The following is a 12,540-nucleotide window of genomic DNA, read 5'->3' as shown; positions in this document are numbered from 1 at the left end:
GAATATACTACCGGGTTTCTACTGATACAAAGCTTAATGCTAATCGCTGAAGTAACCCTTAAACTAAGCTATACATTAGGTTAATATTGGTTTTATGTTGTCTTTAAGCACTCAAAAGTGAGGGTCTTTCTTGATTTCGATCCTTTGGTTTTGTAGAAACGGGACATTTAGCTTGCTTTTTTTAAGTAGTTGTGCGATATTACCTCAAGTGAATTAGTCAAGTAAACGATGTTCTCCAGAAGGACGGCGCGCTCGTCAAACTCCAGCTCTAGATCAAGAACCCTGGGCCCGTTTTTCTCTAGGCTGTCCTGGAAACATACAGAAAAACAGAAACAGTACTATAACTTTCCATAATATTATAGAACCAAATGTGTCATAATATGCATTAAAATGGGTCCTAAGCAATTCAACTAGCATGTATTCAGCAGCAAAAAAGGTTTAATAGTTTGCATAATTCATAATAATGTAATTAATAAACTGTAATGTTGTGAAATATTACAATTGAACTGTTTTCTATATGAATATATTGTAAAATGTAATTGTCAAAGCTGATTTTTTTCATTTCATTTTCAGGATTCTTTGATGAATAGAAAGTTCAAAAGAACAGCATTTATTTGAAATAGAAATCTTTTGCAACATTAAAATGCCTTTACTGTAATGTTTCATCAATTTAATGCACCCTTGCTGAGTACACATTCATTTGTTTAAAAAAAAAGGCTCATTAATATTTAAAAAATATTTAATATTTTCATTTATTGCTTGTTTTACTTGTATCAAACAAAAAGCAATGTTAAAACGATATGCTAGCGGACCACTTTATACATACTGGTATTATTTCTACAAGAAAAGTGAATTGTTTGACTGAATTAAAAATAAATGTACGTTTTTTTATTCAAGATTGTATTGAAGTACCAAACTTCTCTTCTACCTTTATCATGGCTACAAAGGGCATCACTCTCTTCATGTATTTCTTCAGCTCTGGCATGGCTCCCAGCTCCATGGCGATGACCTTATTGTCAGGTAGAGCTCCACTGTTGCTCTGGAAATGACAATGGGAAAGAAAAGCCATTGGATTCATTCATTTTGTAAATGAATGAGTGTAACAATTTTACATATTAGGGCTGTGTTGACAATATCAATTGACTTATTCATTAAATCCCAAGAATCTTTAATCCATGCTGTTTTCTATTGATGTGTGAACAAAACTTGACTAAAAATATGTGTAGCATGCCTCTCATCCAACAACCCCCCCCCAAAAAATTGTGCTTGGTTACTTTTGAAAAAAAAAAAAAGAATAAAGTCTGAACTTACAAATTCTGTTAATTTAATAACAAAAGTCAAACAATAAATGATGCTGGTGTAACAAATGATGTGGTATGACAGGCGTAAACCGATTATATCTAGTTACTCTACACTAGTTACAGCATTAAATAAATATGAATGAACATCAGAAGGTATGTTAAAAGAACCAGTAAAACTGACTGAAATGTATCATGTCTCATGTAATCGCTCAATCAGCGTCTTAAGCCCAATTCGGACGGTAATTGTTTCTCATGGGGTATTTTCATCATTGACAGGGCCTAGTCAGTGATTTTATTGCCGTCCCAATCCAGAATGTCAGTGTTTATCTCCCACCACCCGCGTAAAAATCCCTGGCCGAATTACCTACTGTTTTTAGACAAACACCAAGGTAATTTAATTGTTTTCAAAAAGAGATCACTTCAAAATTCACTGTTTATATCCTTTTTGACCACTGCAGAGCACCGTACGGTTGCGCTTCGCTGTAATTTGGATGCATTTTAAAGATCTAGCCTACACTTTTATTACTGAAATGCTGGAAAGTATTTACAAGAATAATCTTTTATTACCGCTCAAAAGAGAAAAAGAAGAAAAACAACTCGCAAAACATTTGAAATGGGCTGTTAATACGGCATTAGTTAATGTTATATACGTTAAATTAGCAGCTTTATGTTTACTCATGTAAATAAGAGGCTGTATTCACTTATTTCCGCTCCTTTACTAATTTTTCTAATTATATCCTATCTTCCTATTTTTTAAACCGGCAATTTAAATAATTAATCATTTCCTATTATTAAATTAAATTAAATATTAATTTATTCGTACTCCAAGCCGACATTTTATTTACAGCAGGCAATCTTTCGCCTGACAACGTGAGCAGTGCATTCCAGGGTTCGCAGGATCACAAAACTCGCTCCTCCACCGTGAATAAATCACCATCCGGATGCATGAGTTTTATCACTGAGGTGGCATGCAAATGTATTTTTACGGACGTCCACATGAGAAACAATTACTGTCAGAGTAGGGCGTTAAACGCAGAAAGATGAAAAACAGCTTGTAAACAATGTCATAACATTACATTTACCTGAGAAAAGCAATTTAATGTCTATTAACTATGGAAGCTCGTTTCCGCGACAGAATAAAATGATTACAAATATAATTGTGACTTTTTTTTTTTTTTAACTTGCAATTTTAAGTTTATGTCTCGCAATTTTTACTTATTTTTTCAGAATTGTGAGATATAAACTCGCAATTGCAAGTTATAAAGTCCAATTCTGAAAAAGAGTTTCTCACAATTCGCCCTCTGCCAGGAGTTTGATTGACAGGCGATCTGACGGAATCATAACGCAGAATCCACTATTTTGCCCGACAAAGCAGTCAGTCAGGAAAGTTAAGTCAGGTGCACACTGTGCGATTTTGGCCACGATTTGACCGTCTGAGATCCTAGGCTAAAATCTGAAGTCTTTGATCGAGCGTTGACATGTTCACCGACAGCCGATTAATGACCGCTGCGATAAAATTTTTACCTCAGACGAAATTCTGCCAGTGTCAGAAGATTTGCCGCACAATCCTGCAGTGTGACTTCTCCTACAATCTTCGTTTTTTCCAAGACAAACTATGACCAAAATGAGCGCTAGAGATTTCTTTGTAGCCATTATTTCAATCCCGCGTGTAATGCAGCTCTGAACGAGTCACCGAACGAGTCATTGATTGATGATATAAAACTCCAGACAAGTTTTCTTGCGTACGTCCGTTTTTAATACGCCTTGACTATCATACAGTCTGACATTAAATGACAACTTCTTACAGTGTGACATGGCTTACAGCGGGGATCATGTTCGTACAGTCTGACAGGGAACAATCGTGAAGGAATATTACAAAATCGCACAGTGTGCACCCGGTTACTGACGTTAATCTACTAACTCTCCTGACAGCTATGTCTTAAACTTGAAAAATGGTGTGTACTGAGTCTGACGTCTTTCCGCGGTTGGAACAACAGTCCTTCTGAAGTTCATTCATGTTTATTTAATACTATAAATTCATTAGAAGGAAGAGATGATCGGTTCACGAGCCGCTTTCACTGAGGCGCTACAGCAATCTGTCACCGCACATTAAAGAGCCACAAAACGGTATTGATTGTTTAAATTTCTTTTTAAAAATTGCCAAAATTTGAGAGTTGAGACTTTGTTTCATATCAAAAGTAACCTGCTCTGTCCTGTCTCTCCGTGCGTTGTCAGTGTCCACCTTGCTCTGTTAGTTTTTCACTGCGTGAGAACGTGTGGTGTGAGAGTGCCATGGCTTGTCAGACGTAGCAATAGTAACTAAAGGAGGCATCGGGTCTTTGCGAACAGTCAATTGCAAGTTTATATCCCACGATTTTGAGGAAAATGCAACTGCGAAAAAAGTCTGAATTGTGAGATAAAAGTTTGTATTACCGTTTTTTTTTATTATTATTCTGTGGCAGAAACAAGCTTCCATAATTAACTCAGTCAGCTAAAAAACAACTATAGAGGGGAGCATTTTTATAAATATATGCATTATATTACATAATTATTATATTCTTATTAAACCGGTAATTTCTCCTCTATTGCATGTTTGAATAAATCAGTCAGGAAAACAAGTTATGACAGTCACTGTTTAAATGTTTATAACATATTGGAGTAGAAATCAAATTATATTCCTGATATAAACATTTATTTATATAAAAACTTTTTTATGAATTATATCTAAAAATTTAATTTGGACTCCGTAATGTACCGACTGACAGTAAAGTTTATAGAGATTGAGAAATTGTTTTCCTTAAGAAAAATGAGCACTGATATTGAATCAGAATCTAAACTAAGCAAGAGCTAGTCAATCGGTATCAAATCAATATGAAATTTGAAATGTGTGTCAAAGTCCAGCCCTATTAAATATGTGAAGATTGTCTCAATTTGCACATTTTGATATGCGAGTGTACTGAGATGTGATTAGGGTGTTTGTACCTTGTAATGTTTGCCCAGCAGAGAGAGGGCGCTGTGCTGCCAGGGTGGGTAGGTCTTCGCTACATAGATGGTGCAGTGCGTGGGTTTAGCTGGTGGTTTGCTGTCCCCCTTCTGTGGATGACAAAGGAAAGCAAACTTAAACAAACTGAAGATAAGATGGTTTAAAGCCCATTGCACAAGACATACAGTTCAATATGATTTAAAGGGCTCCTATTATGCAAAATTCACTTTTACGAGGTGTTTGAACATACAGTGGGGAGAACAAGTATTTGATACAGTGCCGATTTTGCAGGTTTGCCCACTTACAAAGCATGTAGAAGTCTGTAATTTTTATCAAAGGTACACTTCAACTGTGAGAGACGGAATCTAAAAATCCAGGAAAATCACATTGTATGATTTTTAAGTAATTAATTTGCATTTTATTGCATTGACATAAATATTTGATACATCAGAAAAGCAGAACTTTGTAATTGCAAAGAAAGGTTTCTGTACCAAATATTGAGATCATACGTTTCCTGCAGTTTGCACACACTGCAGCAGAGATTTTGGCCCACTCCTCCATACAGACCTTCTCCAAATCCTTCAGGTTTCGGGGCTGTGGCTGGGCAATACGGACTTTCAGCTCCCTCCAAAGATTTTCTATTGGGTTCAGGTCTGGAGACCGACTAGGCCACTCCCGGACCTTGAGATGCTTCTTACGGAGCCACTCCTTAGTTGCTCTGGCTGTGTGTTTCGGGACTTTGTCATGCTGGAAGCCCCAGCCACGACCCATCTTCAATGCTCTTACTGAGGGAAGGAGGTTGTTGGACAAGATCTTGTACGTCGTAGTGTGTTACTAATGGTTTTCTTTGAGACTGTGGTCCCAGTTCTCTTCAGGTCATTGACCAGGTCCTGCCGTGTAGTTCTGGGCTGATCCCTCACCATCCTCATGATCACTGATGCCCCACGAGGTGAGATCTTGCATGGTGCCCCAGACCGAGGGAGATTGACCGTCATCTTGAACTTCTTCCATTTTCTAATAATTGCGCAGTTGTTGCCTTCTCACCAAGCTGCTTGCCTACTGTCCCGTAGCCCATCCCAGCCTTGTGCAGGTCTACAATTTTATCCCTGATGTCCTTACACAGCTCTCTGGTCTTGGCCATTGTGGAGAGGTTGGAGTCTGTTTGATTGAGTGTGTGGACAGGTGTCTTTTATACAGATAACGAGTTCAAACAGGTGCAGTTAATACAGGGAATGAGTGGAGAACAGGAGGGCTTCTTAAAGAAAAAGTAACAGGTCTGTGAGAGCCGGAATTGACCTATCGGTAAGCCCCTCCCATCGAACGCCGATGAGCCAATGGCAGTTGAGTATCAGTTGCGCTGGGACCGGAACTCGGACATCTTTAGGTGTCAGCGCCATAGAGATGCATTGGAAAATCCGAAGCTCTCAGCGTTTTGAGCGTCAAAAATGGTAAACGTCGTGCCTGAGGTACTGCAACACTGATTCCAGGGATCCTGAGAGGATTTTCTGGTTGTCACACTCTAATTAAGTTACTATTAAAGTTAGTAATTCCCTGCTAACCTACAAACCGACTAACTATAACTAACTGTTCTCATGCATGTAGGTCAGAAACACGAAGGTCTACATTTCAGTGCATCTCTCCATATTATTAAACTGATTAAATGTGAATTTATGTAATCTTACCCTGCGGTACATGAACAGTGTTGATCCTGGATGTTATCTGCGATTGTAACAATAGGCTTCTCCCGTTTGCATTGAGATCCGTAAAACCATCGCTTCCAAATTAATCTCACCATATTTATTTTATTCCCATTTTATTTATGTGAGTTTAGATATGTTTAAAGGTCTGCATTATCTGTCTTATAAGGAGGACTACTATTTTGACGGGTGTTATTGTCAACGGGTAGTAAAGGGAGAGCTCGCACGCAGTTTATCGGAGTTGTTTTGCAGATACAAAGTTCACCAGTTATTAACTGCACCCCCAAAAAGACAAAAGGTCTGTGTATATGTTTGTTTACTGTGAGTGTTTTTGTGTGAAAAACGATGTAATAAACTTCATAAACTATCAGTAAAGTTTGGCCATCATTCGGACGGGGTATACGCTAAATTCTGTGTCCAAAAACATCTTGGGATAAGATTTTCACACTGACAGCTGTACATTGTAAGATATAGCAACTCCGTTTGTTTGTCCGAGTTAGCAACAGTTACTAAGGGGGGCGGGGCTTACCGTTAGGTCAATTCTTACTGGCGTGTAGGTGATCAAATACTTATGTCATGGAATAGAATGCAAATTAATTATTTAAAAATCATACAATGTGATTTTCTGGATTTTTGTTTTAGATTCCGTCACTCAGAGTTGAAGTGTACCTATGATAAAAATTACAGACCTCTACATGCTTTGTAAGTGGGAAAACCTGCAAAATCGGCAGTGTATCAAATACTTGTTCTCCCCACTGTACATGTGTGTTGGCAGTGTGTGTACACAACCACCCTATAAATGGTAAAAATCCACCGCTCCTTTTTTAAAATCCCCATAAATCATTTCCAGTGTCTCTGAACAAGCCGTTTGGAGATTTCTGGCAAAGCGAGGTCACATTTCACAGGCCCCGCCCACAAATGTTGATGGACACTGCCTTATTAGCAAAGACCCCGCCCTCAGAGAGCTGTACAAAAGTCAGCCATGTTTATCTCCTCGCAAGAGCATTTAACAGCAGCATTCAAGTAAGAAATGTGTTCTTAATAAAGCTACTAAAGTTCATTCAGTCAAGACCAGTGAGTGATTTTCTGTTAATCTTTTGTTGTTTGATTCATATTAACAGCAGATATAGATATAGTAGGTCCTGAATATCCCACTGCTTTCACTTTAGTACACAGATCTAACACACACACGGGATTTCTGTACTTGCTGCATACGTGCACAGATATAACCAACTGTTTTCATGTGAACTTTATCAAATGCACACAAGGTTATGTCAGAAACACACAGTTTAATTACAATAACACATGAAAGAGAACTAGTCTAGGACGCACCGACATCCAGCTCTCAGTGCGCGTGCGTCAGGTGTGTGCTCAAGTTGAGAGCATAGACTGTAAGGCTGAGAGTGATATGGCTTTAAAACGCATGCAGATGATATTACTTCATGATGATGAAGAACTGCAATGTCACGTGTGCGTGTCCCCGAAAAGATGATCATAACCAAACAGATGTATCATGTTTCAGTTTTTATTCGCGTGTTCACGAGCTGTGAAGGCTCCGCCCTCTGGGGTTGGGAGCAGCAGTTCATTTGCATTTAAAGGAACACACCGATAAGTGTGTGCCATAACTCTGTTTGATGCACCTACCGCTAGCCTAGCTTAGCACAAAGACTGGAGGTAAACGGCTCCAGCTAGCCTACTGCTCAATGAGTGACAAAATGACGCCAATATTTGCCTATTTACATGTTGTGATGTGTATAGTTACATCGTGTACTAAGAACGACGGAAAATTTTAAGTTGTGATTTTCTAGACCGATATGGCTAGGAACTATACTCTAATAATCAAGGAACTTTTTGCCGTGCCATGGGTGCAGTGGCGCAATGATATTACACAGCGCCTGATAGGCTAAATAGGCTAACTGTAACCGTCAACATAACCAACGTGACAACCTGCTTGCACAGAGAGCGTGCTGGGGACTATTTTCAGCATTTTCTGCGTAATATCAGTGCGCCGCTGCACCAATGGTATGGCAGCAAAGTTCCTTGATCATTACGCAGGAATGAGAGTATAGTTCCTAGACATATCGGCCTAGAAAATCGCAACTTTTAATTTTCCGTCTGCCTTAGTACATGATGTAACTATACACATCACAACATGTAAATAGGAAAATGTTGGCGTTATTTTGTCACTCATTGAGCAGTAGGCTAGCTGGAGCCGTTTACCTCCAGTCTTTGTGCTAAGCTAGGCTAGCGGTGGGTGTGTCAGACAGAGTTATGGGACGCACGGAGAGGTTTCTCCTGGGTCTTCGGTGGTGGCTGACAGACATGGTCATCCACACACACACACACAGTAAAAAAGTACCCTACCAACGTGATCTGCAAGCGCAATACTGACAATACATTTAAAATAAATTCAAAGAAAGTTTGTAATTTTTGCTTATTTTGATACCTTGATGTTTGTTTTTGATCCTCATTTTTTACACTATTTACAGATAATTGTGAGGTATATATTCATATCAATATTAAAAAGTAGTATTCAAAAAATTAACAAATAGCCTAATTTTCTAAATATATACAATTTCATAAAATTATCAGCTAGCTAATAACAACTTTGTTCTGGTTTCAACTCACTCCAGTCTAAACTAAATGATTTATAGGCTATTTATTTTACTACACATTGTCAATATAAAGAAGCTGAAAGACTGTGGATAATTAAAACTAATTCTTACTATCCACTCTTGCTAAATTGGGTTATTTACACTTCACACTAGTGTTCTCATTTCAGTTTGAGTAAATGAATAAACTGATTTGTGAGATCCGTGTTGGACAGATCAGTTGTTCTAACCAGTCGTTAAAATGATTCGGTTCAAAGGAGTCATTAGGTCACAAATCGGACATTAGCAGACGCGTTGTGTGCGAATCCCGTCTGTTTGGACATTGTGAAAGATTTGTCAACACACAGAAAACACTTCATAACAGGATAGGATTTGTTTCCTGTTTATTGAAAGTATGGTTTATGTCAGCTGGTCAGAGACGAGTCAACGTTTTTTGAGCGCAATTCACACCCAGCGGTAATTCAAGGAAAAAAATGTCTGAATGCGCCACGTGCAACATGGATTCGGTCTTCCGACCTTATGATTTTGATTAACGTAATATGTGAAATATTAGAAAGCTAAGACAGTGCTTTTTTTGAAGACAGAGAGTGTGCGTGCAGGGGAGGGCTCTCAGCTCGTTCTCTCTGTCACAGTTAACATGCGCCCTATCACAAGCGTAGCGGTCATCTACATCACTCAATCAGGATATTCATTATAGGCTATTTCATTTATGGCATTACAATTCCGTATGCCTAGCAATCCTTTTTTATGGCTAAATAACGATTGAAATTCCATTGAAATCACGTTGATCCTTAGTTCAGTTGAAATTTCAACATAGTTTCAATATTCCTGATAATTGAAATACCATTGAAATTCCGTTGATCTATGGACAGGATTTCAACATTGTTTCAATATTAAAACAGGGTGCAAAATGATGTAAAATCAACATCAGAGTTCGATGTTGATTCAATGACTTAATGTTGACAACGGAATGTTGAGTTCACATAGTTTTAATGACTTTGCTAACTGGGAAATCACAATAACTGATCAAATAAGGTTTTCGGATGGCAAAAAAATTTAAAATGTAGGAAAAACCCTGAATTAGGGTTAGAAGAACTGTTGCCAAACATATAACAACATGCAAGAAACTTAATTATCACTGCAAAAATGATCCAATCATTGACTCTTAAGCATTTGCCTATTTAGATCCAAATGTTTTGGCCAGGCAGTGTATGCACTACATAGAAAATCTTGACTGGAATGGAGTTAATCCATTTTTTTTTTTTTTTTTTTGCAGTCACCCCATTATAGCTTCCTTCAAAGTCTAAAACACATCAGCACAACAACTCCTTATCCAAAGTGACATCCATTACCACATGGTCTCAACAACAGGACTGAGAAAAGCCTCTTTCCTCAGAGCCTTGACTCATAACGCTTACGTAAGGACCGGCATAGGTAGAAACAGACTGTGGGGAAAACGTCCCATGATAAAAGCGAGGGATAATGCACTACTCTTCTGCCAGGGGAGGTCTGGGACAGCGCTGAACTCACTCTATATGACAGCTGTCGAGTGTCGACTGGACTCATTCTTGAGGTCAATTCTGTTTCGGTGCAGGATCTCTGTCTAGGGGCTTAATGTTACAAGGCTTTCATGAAATATACTACTAATTTCAAGTACAAACCCAACAGGAATCTACAGTAAAGAACTTAAGCCAGTGTTAATTTGCGGCTCCATGGCAGTAAATAAGGTGAAATGATCATGCAGTCCATACATATATTTAATAAAAACAAGCAGGGCTATAACATAACCCATTAAAAACTCACGAGTGTCTGCTCTATTACAAATAATTTATATTTAAATACCCAAAAACAGCGGCATTACAAGATTAAGACTAGAAAGGATACATAAACTTGCTCTGCCCTTACATCCATGACTAACTGCGGAGTTGCCAATTTTGGCTGTCTTTCCAGCCTTTAACGCCGAATGTGCTCTTATAGATCGACTCATTCTCATGAAATTCGTATCTATAACACAAATTGTATTTATCGTGCGATTTATACGACAAAATGACTTATGTGCATATGATACGCATTGTCAAATAGGATTAGTGGTGTGGGTTACGTGCCAGAATAGAGTTATCTTTCGCTCTTTAACTATAACTATACAACTATAACACACAGAATTACACCTAAAACAATTGGAGGATTAGAAATTTCCTGCAACTTAATTCAGAAAAAAAACAGAATTTTTAATTATTGGACAAAAAAGCTCCACAAGTAGTAACCTAGAATACTCTCTAACACTTGATGGCTGCTCTGTCAAGTCCTCGTCGTCAGTGAGGAACCTGGGTGTGCTCTTTGATAAGAATCTTTCATTTGAAAGCCACGTTTCTAGCATCTGTAAAACTGCATTCTACCATCTTAAAAATATATCTAAATTACGGCATATGCTTTCAATGCAAAATGCTGAACAGTTAGTTCATGCGTTCATGACCTCAAGGTTAGATTATTGTAATGCTCTACTGGGTGGTTGCCCTGCTCGCTTAATAAACAAACTCCATCTGCTCCAAAACGCAGCAGCTCGAGTTCTTACTAGAACCAGGAAGTATTAGCCTGCTTCTGTCAACACTGCACTGGCTCCCTATTAAACATTGCATACATTTTAAAATCTTGCTTATTACTTACAAAGCACTAAATGGTTTAGCTCCCCAATACTTGAGCGAGCTCTTAACATATTATACTCCATCACGTCTACTGCGGTCTCAAAACTCTGGCCAGTTGATAATACCAGACCTGCAAACTCCTCAGAGTAAAAAAGGTGACAGTGTCGCGCGGGGTGTTGTGCCCCCGGCTCGATTTTTTTGGTGATTTTAATATGCAAATGACACATTTCTGAGCGTAACTTAAAGAGAATGACACATTTAATATTTTAAAAATGATTTTATTTACAACACGGAAACGCCTGGAACTCAAGGAAGTGTTGTGACGCATGACACAGAAAATAAAAGACTAACAGTAGGGGTGTAACGGTACACAAAACTGAGGGTTCGGTACGGTAGGTTTTGAAATCACGGTTCGGTACAGCAGTTTTACAAAATTGCTTTTTATTTATTTTTTATATTTAACAGTGGTTTACTGAAGAAGAAAAAAAGTGTCGGTCCTTGAATGAATTAAATTATATCTAAAAGTTTATTGAAGATATTTCTGTAAATTATATAGGGAGCCCTTACTTGAACATTAATATTAAAGGTTAACAACAGAGCCCAAATTATTAGCCTAAATTCAGATGCTATTTATTTTTAGGTATATTAATCAACACTCAAATAACACATTGTATGCAAACATGTAAATTTCACATAAGGCAGTTTTTGCATTAACTTCTAAATCTAATTATAAAATAGTTTTTTTTCTCCAATTCGTTGTTGAAATATAATAATTTATACACAGTGTGTGTCATTTTCATGACAGGTTTATTTAGCATAACGTTACATGAAATAATCAAGACATCACTAAAAGGTTAAAGGGTTAGTTCACCCAAAAATGAAAATTCTGTCATTAATTACTTACCCTCATGTCGTTCGACACCCGTCAGACCTCCGTTGATCTTCGGAACACAAATGAAGATATTTTAGTGGAAATCTGATGGCTCTGAAAGGCCTCCATTGGCACAATGGCACGTTACACTCTCAAGACCCTTAAAAGGTACTAAAGACGTCGTTACAAAGTCCATCTCACTACAGCGGTTCTAAAATAACTTTATGAATCGGCGAGAATAGTTTTTGTGCGCAAAAAAACCCTAAATAAGGACTGATATAGTGATGACGATTTCAAAACACGGCCTCATGAAGCTTCGAAGCATTATGAATCAGCGAGTCGAATCAGCAGTTTGGATCGCCAAATTTCAGCAGTTTGGCGGTTTGACACGCGATCCGAATCATGATTCGACTCGCTGATTCATAACGCTTCGA

General features: G+C 38.0%; 1 protein-coding gene across 1 annotated transcript in view; it reads right to left on the bottom strand.

Annotated features, from left to right (window-relative positions):
* Positions 1-12,540, bottom strand: part of lars1b (leucyl-tRNA synthetase 1b) — a 68,726-nt gene that overhangs the window by 5,058 nt on the left and 51,128 nt on the right. The window contains exons 27-29 of the mRNA XM_079835918.1: positions 4,284-4,394; positions 929-1,039; positions 204-308 (exon numbers count right to left, since the gene is read on the bottom strand). Coding sequence (XP_079692044.1) covers positions 204-308; positions 929-1,039; positions 4,284-4,394 — 327 coding nt within the window. The remainder of the gene's footprint in view (positions 1-203; positions 309-928; positions 1,040-4,283; positions 4,395-12,540) is intronic.

The sequence above is a fragment of the Gobio gobio genome, assembly GCF_949357685.1.
Source record: "Gobio gobio genome assembly, chromosome: 14".
Taxonomy (NCBI): Eukaryota; Metazoa; Chordata; class Actinopteri; order Cypriniformes; family Gobionidae; genus Gobio; species Gobio gobio.
This window is presented reverse-complemented; position numbering and strand designations above follow the sequence as displayed.